Source organism: Pteropus vampyrus, unplaced genomic scaffold (assembly GCF_000151845.1).
Source record: "Pteropus vampyrus isolate Shadow unplaced genomic scaffold, Pvam_2.0 Scaffold112, whole genome shotgun sequence".
In the NCBI taxonomy this organism is placed as follows: domain Eukaryota; kingdom Metazoa; phylum Chordata; class Mammalia; order Chiroptera; family Pteropodidae; genus Pteropus; species Pteropus vampyrus.
The window spans coordinates 3,199,707-3,210,803 of NW_011888893.1; the positions used below are offsets into that span (position 1 = coordinate 3,199,707).

The 11,097-nt window shown below is 42.9% G+C and overlaps 1 protein-coding gene across 10 annotated transcripts in view; it reads right to left on the reverse strand.

The window, feature by feature from the left end:
- Positions 1-4,423, reverse strand: part of EZH2 (enhancer of zeste 2 polycomb repressive complex 2 subunit) — a 38,123-nt gene extending 33,700 nt beyond the window's left edge. For 3 of the 10 annotated variants that reach the window (XM_023533794.1, XM_023533791.1, XM_023533790.1), the window contains exons 1-2: positions 3,536-3,659; positions 2,880-2,981 (exon numbers count right to left, since the gene is read on the reverse strand). In XM_023533794.1, the coding sequence (XP_023389562.1) occupies positions 2,880-2,981; positions 3,536-3,652 (219 nt within the window). In that variant the 5' untranslated portion in view covers positions 3,653-3,659. Of the gene's footprint in view, positions 1-1,237; positions 1,296-2,852; positions 2,982-3,535; positions 3,665-4,168 lie in introns of those variants that run through there. The other 7 variants (XM_011365494.2, XM_011365492.2, XM_023533789.1 and 4 more) reach the window with 5 other exon arrangements.
- Between the last annotated feature and the right edge of the window lie 6,674 nt (positions 4,424-11,097).

The following is an 11,097-nucleotide window of genomic DNA, read 5'->3' on the forward strand; positions in this document are numbered from 1 at the left end:
ATAGTCACTGTCTTCAAGAAGTCACAAGTATTTTTAAGAAGAAAACACAGACACATATTCTGTATTAAAATTCTATGGGCAACAGTGCTTAAGGTTCTGTAATAACCTAAACACCAAAAAACATGTACCCAGAAATGTCTTAAAAACACACAAGAAGAAAACGCACTACAGATGTGGTCGCTAGGTTCAACTGCAGGGCTCCTTGATCTGAATAAAGTCGGCATCTACAGCAGGGACGTCAATAAAGCAGAAAGTAAACCTGGTCAGACATGTTCTTTACTAAAATAGCCTAGATAAAAGCAATCGCTTTAAAACTGAGTGTATCTCCAAGTATCTCCAAGAAGGGGAGCAAGCACAAGACTTGAATGGAAAACAAAATCATCCTCATGCCGCGAAGGGTTTAAACTGAAGGCAGCACTTATCATGGGTCAGCTTACGGAAACGAGCAGCTAATTAAAACGATGTTACGACAGCATCTCCCTATGTTAAAAGCCACAGACGTTAGGTGTTTGGATTAACACTGCCGTCCCAAACTCTGCCAAGCCTACTACAAGGGGAGTCTCTGCAGAACAGCCTTTTATTTATCCTCCTGCTTCTGACCTACTTCAGACTCCAACTTTTAAAGTACATAAAAGAAATCGATCCATGGAAATGCTCAAGAAAAAAAACAGGGATATATTCTCATCTGAAAAGTGAGGGGATCAGAGATCATTAAATTCCTTTCCAGCCCTAGAGTTTTATTATTTATTGTGATAACACCAAAAGCTTATCACAACCTGTATAAACCTTCAGCTTCCCAAAGTCAGGGGTGATGTTTTTAAAGGACGGTGGGGGTGGGGGAGTAAAGATGACTCATTTGAAGCAGATCAGCTATGAAGAGCACCTCAAAAACGACCTGGCCTGACCAGGCCAGAGTCCCCCACAGCAAAAACTGAATGCCTGAGGCTGGGGCTGTCTGCCCTCCGTCCAGTCCTATTCTGCGAAAATGGTCTTTCTCAGCCTGCTGAGTACTAAAGTTAGAAAACACTTATTAAAATGTGAATTTCTTCTCACAATTTCTCACATAAACGCACAATAAAAAAGTTATCTTTACATTTAACAATTTTTGTCTCTGACAAAATTAAAAGCAATTTTCGATAAGCAAATATTCACTAGAATAAACTGTACTCTTAAATTTAATGCCGAAAATTATATTATGAGCTACTGAAGTTGTACATAACTAATGAGCTTTACTAACTTTCTAATGTGTCTGAGCAAAGTGTACTCTTCTGGTCCCACATCAGATCATTAGAGCAAGAGAAATGACTTAACTCCTTTGACTTAAGGCTCAGTTTCCTCACCTGGGGAAGGAAGGTATAATACAACAATCATGAAGATTAAATGAAATAATGTGTGCAGAGTACCTAGCACAACTTACATCATAACTGATGTAAATTGGGATTGTGATAGCATTCTGAGATTTGTAATGAGTGGCAAAAATAAGTATTCCATGTCTACCTTACTTCTCTAAAATTCTAGGATTTATTCCTCCAGAGAGAGAAAAACAAGGTTTCTTTTTTCCTTCACCTCAAATCTCCAAAAGGTCACCAGACAAAACTTTCAAAGGGATTACTTAGAAGCCTCATGCTTATCCTTTTCCAGAACATTCTGACTAACGTAGAAAGAATCCCTTTTATCATTAGTACGTTAGTAAAAAGTCATTACGTCCAGCATGTAGGCCCTGACCCGGCCCAGATGGGGTGGCGGTATTAGAGCATATCATGTATATTCATACAACTCGAAGTCAGAGCTTTAAGGAGCTGTCACCTGAAAAAATGCATAAATGACTAAGACGCACTCCAAGTCATGCGTCACCCTGATCAAGACCAACCTAACAGCACTGAGGTCATCTCCGGAATCGTGTTTGTAGCAGTGACAGCACTGACAAGACTCTGAAGTCAGTGTGTCACCCAGTCGACAGTCTCATACGTAGCAAATTATTGTCTGACTGTCACAAGATTATATTAAACATGGCTACTCACTGAAAACATTATCTTAGAACAAACTCCACTGTTTGGATGCTCCCCGTGTTTCGACACTCAGCTAAACGACCATCTAAATTCCACAGCACTTTCTCGCCTCTCTTGCATCGATGCCTGTTCAGCAGCGCCCCATGCCCTGCGCCACGTCTCCCCACGTAACACGGGTGGACAGAACTGCTGCGACCGAAAGCCTGCTGGCCGGTTCTACTGTTTCAGCTTCCGCCATCTTGTTTTTGTCCTGCTGCCACTGTGTTTTAATGTGTTGATAAATTATGTGACCAGATTTATTGCCTTCCTTTGAAAATAGATTTCTTGGAGTGATTAAGATCTCATTCATTCAGAAACGTTATAGAAAAGGAAATTCTGAGCTCTCGACTCTGAATTTAAAAATTCTTTAAAAAAAGATCCTTAGAATTGGAAGAAAATGTAAAAAAATTCTTAGTTGGTGAATATGAACAAAAAGAAAACATTTCTCACAGCATGGCTAATTCATATTGAGGGCAGAAGAGACAACTGAGTCAGAAAGCCTTGCTCTAAACTGTGATCTGATGAGGACATTAGAGAGTCTTTAATTTAACCATTTTTTTAACCAACTGTCTTCTACAAATCTAAGAATCCACCTAGTAACAGTGAAAGTATATCATAAACACCAGAGCTCTGTTATAGGAACAGCTGTGTTACCCTAATAGCTATGAACAGTTACATATTAAAAAGCAGCAACAATATAACATTGGACAGCCTGAAGTCAGTGACCTCCTCTCAATAACCGACGTCCCAACAGCAAAAAAGCAGAATGCACTGATAATTACGACAGCGCGTGAGTTAACCAACCTCCCTGGTCCCGCGCAATGAGCTCACAGAAGTCAGGATGTGTACAGGCTGTATCCTTCGCTGTTTCCATTCTTGGTTTAAGATTTCCGTTCTTTCCAAAATTTTCTGACGATTGGAACTAAACATGCTCTTTAAAGAAATGAGGAGAAAAGAAATTGTTCATTGTTAGAAAATTTGTAGTATCTCTACTGTGGGTTAAAATCTAGTGATTTTTTTCAAAAATATCAGGAATATTCCCTCAAATGCATATAGATTTTATACTAAACTATAGTTTTTCACATTCAAGTAATACAAAAACAGCACACTCATTATTTTATTGGAAATGGGAAAAGAACAGGAAATTATCTCCATGCTTTGTTAACTTTGTATTAAAAAATCGCAATGACATTAGAAACAAAACCATGAAAGCCTTCATATTTGGTCCCCAAGTCTACACATGCAGTACAAAGGTATATACTAAAGAGTGAATTTCAAGCAGGTTGAAAATCTTTCATTACCATTAACGTGCATGGTACAAAATTTATGTTTAGACAGATCAAGGACCTTAGCTTCCAAGTCTTCATTTATCTTACTATAAACATGACCTTGGCTGAAAAAGACTCTTGCAAATTAACACTTATCTTGGAGGGGGGGGTGGGGACTATCTCCGATTGTAGGCACTTTCACAAAAGATAAAGCGATACCTTCACTTCGTCAGCCCGCCTGAACCTCTTGAGCTGCCGCAGTCGCATGTACTCTGATTTTACACGCTTCCGCCAACAAACTGGTCCCTTCTCAGATTTCTTCCCAGTCTGGCCCATGATTACTCTAGAAGCAATGGTTTCACATTAAAATCACTAATCTAACCAGCCTGAATATGACCACTTGTGTTTTAATCCCCAGCAAACTAACAATCTGCAGAAGAAATACACTGTTGATATTTGCAGAAAGGTGTTCAATTGTACCGTATGGTTAAATCCTTAAAACAAATTATAAATTTTTATTAATACAACTTTTCAAAGATATTATTTACAAAGATCCCCCACTCCTAGATAGCAGCCGTCTTACAGAAATATTGTCCCATTACAGGAAATAAGTATAATATAACGAGCTAATTTTTAGCCTATGAGATCCACAGACTCATGGAGGGAAAAAATGTAGAAATACACCCTAAGTTTTCATCATTAAATTACAGGCATAAATGAATAATATTATTGAAAAAAAATCAGAAAAAGTAAAATTTACATACAGCACTAAACATAGAAACAGTACAATATATAATAAGTGTACAAATTAAAGTATTCCCCCTACACACACTTTTAAACCATGATTCTCACCTTAAACACTGCTAAAAGTCTGTATTTTCACCTCTTCTGCCACCTTGATTCACATGAGGGGTTTGTCTACCAGCAGGAGAAAGAAGGGATGCAGGAAATGCAAAGTAAGTTCTTCCGCCTGATCTTCAGGTGCAGGCTCTGGGAACCAACTACGTTAACGTGTGGGGACAGCCTACAGTCACCAGAAGTCTAATTCATACTAGAGTCCCCACTTTACGTCTAAAGAAGTGTCCTCTTCTGGAACATTTTCTTCTCAAAGTATTAAAATCATACTTGTATCTTCAAAAGATTGGAAGAACATTTCCCCGTGAGAGGGTGCAAAGGTGCCATGTTAAGGATTCTGCTTTAATTTCTCTAAGAGCAAGGGAAAGTCATGGTGTGTTTTAAAGTAAAAGGGGAGGGCGAGATTTCGATTTTAGAAGGACCAGCTGACTGCAGCACAGGAGCCAGAGGGGAGGTGGGACGAGGCCAGACCAGACTGCACTCGGCGCCGCCACGGTGGAGACGGCAGAGAAAACCGAAGGAATTGCACTTACTCGGGAGAAAACCTGGTGATGATTTAAGCGTGGAGGAAGATGACATTCTGGCTCGAAACACTGAGTAGGGTTTGACTTACCTGTTTCCGTAAATCTTCAGGCATAGAGAAAATTGCCTAAGGAGACGAGATTTAGAGAATGAAAAAGCCCAGAGGTCAGTGGGTAACTTTTTGTTAAGAATACTCGACCACCGACCACCGAGCAATGACAAAGGGTGCAGGGCTGGGCGCTGGGAACCGAAAGTGGGGCAGAGCGAGCGCGTGGCGCGCGACTTATGAGCCAAGCAACGAATACACAGAGGTGACTGAAACACACGACCTGCCCTTATGAAGCCCATGTCTCACCTCAGAGGGCCAAAGAGAAAAATGCGTTACGAGATACACGCGTGCCCAAGTACGGGGGGCGGGGGGGCGCACTGCAGAAGGGTAGCAGGAAAGGTGACAATCTGAAAAGGCCAAGAAAGAATGAAAGGGACTCTACCGTAGGAGCAGGCACACCTGGAGATGAGGCTGCACGCAGAGGCCCAGGGCAGACCCTGCTAACGAAGGCGGAGCCGAATTTGGTGAAGGCTCCAAATTACGAAGACTGAGAAAATGAGAAGAATGAAGAGATTTCATTATCTGAGATAAAGTCTCCTGAGATCAGAGATAGGAGCAGTCCTTGAGAAAAGGTTAAAAATGCAGCCCTGCCCGTGGGTGGCTGAAGGGGAGCAAAGGTGACAGTCCTTAGAACTGAGAAGACTAACCCGGATGGCCAGTCTTTGTGGTAAGTAAAGCAAACGTGAGGAAGAAAGCGAGCTACAGAGACGGGCGCTGGGGCAAGAGGACCAGTCAGGAAGAAGCTGGAGCTTCCTTTAAAAACTAACGTGGAGGCGACCATCTGCTTTCCCTTCTGCTAGCTGACGGAGGAGCTCGAGGAACTCTATGCAGATTTAGACATTTTGCCCTTCAAAGGCCTAGGAGCTAGAAAGAAAAGGAATCTGATAAAGCGGGATTATCTGTTGTTCCTTCACTCATAAACTATTTCACAACCAGTCCCATCTGACCCGCGACAAATTCCTGGTGCTGGGGGCCTGCAGTGGGGCGTGGCACTTCCTTTCCACTCATGAGCCACACGGGGTTATTACATCATTACCCTTCATTTTTGTCAGGGTGCACACATTCAGTTTTCATGAAGACATGAGTTGGCTTTCTGTGTGTCCATAATGGAACCCCCTTGTCCGAGACCCTGGCGTACCTTCACGTGCATCTGCCATTAGCAGTGAGGGAGGAGTCACAACCAAACGGTCTCTCGGACCAAAGGTTTAACTGAACTATGTTGGAGATCAACAACGGGACATTTCAAACCTGAATCTGGAAGCAGCCTCTCTGGGAGAGGGCACGGAGGGGCAGATTTCCATGTTTATAACATTTCACAAAGCTCTTCCACACGAAGAAGTGCACGAGTGAACGTTTCAGGCTGTAGGATAAGCTGGTAAATATGCTCGATGGAGAGGAAATGAGGAAAAACAGAGTGATTCCTAATTTGTTTAGAGGAAATTTCTGAAATATAAGGATCACACTCTAAGAAATAAATCTAAAGGTGTTCAAACTGTTCTTTCAAAGTACACGGATAAACAGGCAGATCCATGAAAAAATAAAACCTAGGGCACCACTGAGAAGGCTGTCTTACCTAAAGAACCCCCCGCCTAATACCACAGCATTTTAACACAGTATAACCCCATTTTCACATTTTCCACCCCACCTCACCCCCGCTTCAGTTCTTCCGTAGCAAGAGCAATTTTTTGGACTTAGAAAATCCCAGAGCCTGGTTGTGTGCTGGGCAGTAGGTTCAAAAAACAAACAAAGAGGCCCGTTAACACACACTGATCGTGAGTCGCCCAGAGTCCAGCTGTGCCACGAGGTGTGAAAAAAGGTGGCAAGCACACCCAGGCACAGAGAATGAGGGCAATGTGCGCCCTCACCAAGAACCCCTCGGGAGATGTGCCTCGCGGACAACGGGCCCCCGTGCTCCAGCTGCCCTACCAATCGAGAGTCTGAGTGAGAACCTGGAGCTTTTGGAATTTCTTTCTACTGAGGAAGCTGATATTGATGTTGCCTTGGCCATCAGGGATAACACCTGCCTGGGTGGTTACCCGCAGGCACGCCCGGCTCCACGCCCAGCTCCACGCCCGGCTCCACGCCCGGCTCCACGCCCGGCTCCACGCCCGGCATGGATGAGCCTTCTAATGTCAGCTCCCCTCCCACGGAAGGGCAGACTCCAATTGGCTTTCTGATTCCATTTCCCCTGTACCAGTAAGTATTAAGATACAGCTCTGACTATTTGAGTAGCAGCAGAAAGAAATGACTTGCCACTAAATGGATGAGCATTTGTGAATACACACAATTTTTAAGTCTCTCAATCACAAGATGTGTTTCGTTTCGTAGGTGCAATGGCACTAGTATTATTTATCCAGGATATGAAGACAGCTGCTCTTATTCAAAAGAGGTCACAGTGTAGCTCAAGTCGTCTTTAAAACATGATTCTACCTGTATACAGTGAAACTAAAACAACCGCTATGCTTTAATTCAAAAGAGAAACCGGATTATGGCAAGGACCATCAAAACCTTAATAAAATGCATTAAAGCCTTACAGAATTACATATATATGTAATTCCGGAAGCCTGGGACCTCGGCCTGGCCAAGGCCCGCCACTCCCTGCAGACAGCCACCACCAGTACAGGGCTGGACACGTGATCAGAAGCAGTCTGGCCACAGTGACACTTCCAGGAGGGTCCCTGCAACGTGAGGACAAGAATGCTCTTCTCCGCTTAGATTTGAACCTGGAAACACGCTGCCCAAAAGTTGCTGGAAGCTAACTTGCAATCGCAGAAGAGCCTGTGAAGACAGTCAATAACAGAAAAAGAAAGAACACCCAAAGCCAGAAACGGGCTCTAGTTGCATCGCTGAGCCCTAAGACGGGCACGCTTTACCAAGTCGACTCCAGAACTGTTCAGTTACATGAGCCAAGAAATCCCTTTTTTTTTTTTTTTTTTTTTTTGCTGAAACTAGTTTGGGTTAGGATTTTGCCACAGGAGACACAGAAGGGGTCTGAGATACATTCTGTGTTGAGATTACAGGTGCAATAATGCCTACATTAACAGAAGATAGGCTCCTGTCACTCATTTCCTCCTCATCAATGGCATCACCAGAAGCAGCAGTTACTCCTGCAGCTCTGCTCCCCACCAGGTAAGGTGCTTGCCCCACTGCCTCCGGCTTATACAGCGCTGCCCCACCCTGCGCCCCGCCCTGTCCCCCTCCCCCGCCATGTGGCCAAGACGCTCCTTCCTACGTCTCCGGTGACCAGACCACAGAGCCAAAGAATTCAGTTAGACCTGAACACTGTGAGGGCCTTTACCTAAGACGACATTCCTGCCTCTCCTTATTCCGTTGCCAAGGACTGAGGGTTTTTTTTAAAAGTCCCTTAGGCATTTTTCAGTGTCCTTGATGCCTTGCTTTTAAGGTTCTTCATTCCTAAAGGAATCTGCCAAATCAAGGCACTGGGTTCTGTTCCTACTTACTGGAAGAAAACTAAATAATAAATTGCATGTAGTACTTATCCTTCCTAACTAAATTAACAGCATTCATTTTGCCTCTTAACTGAATACCAGACTAAATAAGGTCAAATCCAAACCCATCAAAATTGAAGTATACCACCGCAATATTCTCAACATCCTTTTCTGACGAAAATGTCTTTTTCCTTCACAGCAAGACTGCCATAAAATTGCCTGTTTTGAAAAATCACTAGTCTTCACCAGTGCTTTTATGTTTAAAATGCTTTGAGGGCAGCTGTTAGTTTCATTTAACAATTTCATTTATTTTTAAGTTAAAATCCATTGCTTGAATAAGTTCAAAAGTAAATTAATGGTAAATAAGATCTTGTAGGTAAAGATAAGGAGAGCAACATAGAGAGAACCTAGAGACACAGAGATGTAACTCTTGGTAAGAGATAAAAACTTATTACCAAGGCGAAGTAGATCTCAGGCCTGAGGGGAGTAGAACACATGCGCCCCACGAAAAGGACCGCAGTGGGTGAGAACCCCAGAGAGGCCGACCCGGAACCACTGCCCCACACCACACTCACGAGTGGGCAAGACGAGCAGACCTCGGCTCCCGTGTCCACCTGGGTGCTACAAGGATTCCGATGCCAGAGAGTGTGTGCCACCACGATAAATAACGTGTCACAGACATGGAGCAAGCACCGTGCGAGGCAGCAACTCCGCTCCAATGCAGCTCAACAGGAAACTAGCAAGTCGGCATTTAGCCCTATTAACTCTTAAGTCCTACCCAGTCTTAAAAGGCAAAAGAACAGACTCCAAACCCAGCCAGAACCTGGATTCAGATCCCAGCTCGCCCATGGACCGCTGGCCAAGTTATTAAACACCTTTGCATCTCACCCTCCTCATGAAAAACAGGTTAACACAGAAGTATCTACCTCAGAGGTGTTACGAGCAGCAGTCATGTAAGGTCTACAGGACAGTACCCTAACTAGTGGCTGTCAACTATACAACGAGCAGATGAGTGCGATCAGGAATTACATTACAGAATAAAGTTGTTAGACAACAACTTAGTATGAAAACAGTCACTTTTAAAATGACAGACTGTATGCAAATAAAAACCAAGCAGGATTTCAAAGGATCACAGGAAGGAATGCAGACTCTACAATCAATCCGACAGTATGAGAACTTGAACACAGACCCCAGGAAGGGCAGAGAAAGGAGCTAGCCGGGAACCCTGGCCGCCTGTGTTCTGCCTGCACCAAGGACGGCTGAAGACGAACAGACTGCACAAAACCACTGCGCCCTCGTTGGTGAATATCTCCCGGGGGAACCAGTTACAAATAAGCAAGGGCTGGAGCTGGGCTGGAGTCGCAGATATCAGTATGAACTCACTTACGTGAATATGTATGCAGCTACAGAAATACAAACGTGTGTGCATACGTGGCTTGGAAGACGTACGTTTCTTTCCAAGCTCCATCCACACAGGGCCTAAAAGTAGTGACACTCCAACAATACACCCAGCACCCATGTTTTTTTTTTTTTCCTAAATACCATTCTCCAGTACAAGGAAGGAGAGCGCTAAAGAAATGGCTTGTTCTAGGGCTGGGACAGGGAAAGTACAAGAAAAGGCAGTAGCAGAAAGTAAGGAACGGCTCAAAAGATGAAAGGGAACATGCCACAGACAAGAATCACACTGAAAGACTTCCCAACGGCCAAAGCTGAAACAATATGAACAGCGAAATAAATCACAATGGTATGAAAACGCAATAAATACCCATGAGTCTGTGATATAATAAGCAATTAAATAAGTAAATGGAGGAGAAGGGACCAATCTTCCAAAAAATACACTGTATCCGTGCGCTCCCGAATCTGAGAGGCAGCACTCAGCTCCCTTCCCCAGGAAGGACACCAGGCTCAGTGACCGCTTCCAGTTCGGAGTCTGGAAACAGAACAGTAACGTCACAGTGGAGAAACCAGGAAGACACCACTGTCACCAAGTGACGTGGTTAAAGCATCCGTGATCAGCAGTGTTATCATCACAGGCCTCCAATCAACCTGAGCCCAGAACCTCAGTCTAATCACAAGAAAACATAAGATCGACCCAACTGAAAGACTTGTCTACAAAATACCTGACCGACGCTGCTGAAAACCATGGCAGTTGAGAAAACAGGACAGACTGGCAGACTCGAGAGATGGCGTTCTGTGGTGCCGTGTCCCGGACAGAAAAGGGAAAAGCTGGTAAAATGCAAACCAAGTTTCTAGTTTAGTTAAGAGTCACATACCAACACTGGTTTCTTAATTTTGACAAATGTACCAATGTTCTAGAAATCTAAAATTTTTCCAAAATAAAGTTTTTTAGAGAAAATTAAGTCATATGACAACCTAATATACAGATGTTGATTTTAAAAAACATCCACTTTTTGAAATGATAAACAGAACATAAATATTTGGTTGGGTTTTTGGTTTTGTTTTTGTTTTTGTTTTTTTTTGGATAAAATGCTTTGTAGAATATTCAATATATATATATGCACAGATAATCAAAATGATTTAAAAACATGAGGTTAAAAATGGACGGAGAAACAGGCCTTTCTTTGCCCAGCTGGGAGAGAGCAGTAAGCACATACCACAAAAAAGAGCATTTGAGTCTGGAGCCTGAATAAAGAGAAGAGTTAATACACATTCATTCAGTAAATATTTATTGAACATTTAACATATGCTAGGTACTATTATAGAAACCAAAGACTTAGCGATAAATAAAACAACCAAAAATCTGTGATCTCATAGGACTTAAAATCCACTTGGATAGAAATGATCAAAAACAAAAGTTTAAAAAATCAAAAAAAAAAATAGTTTGG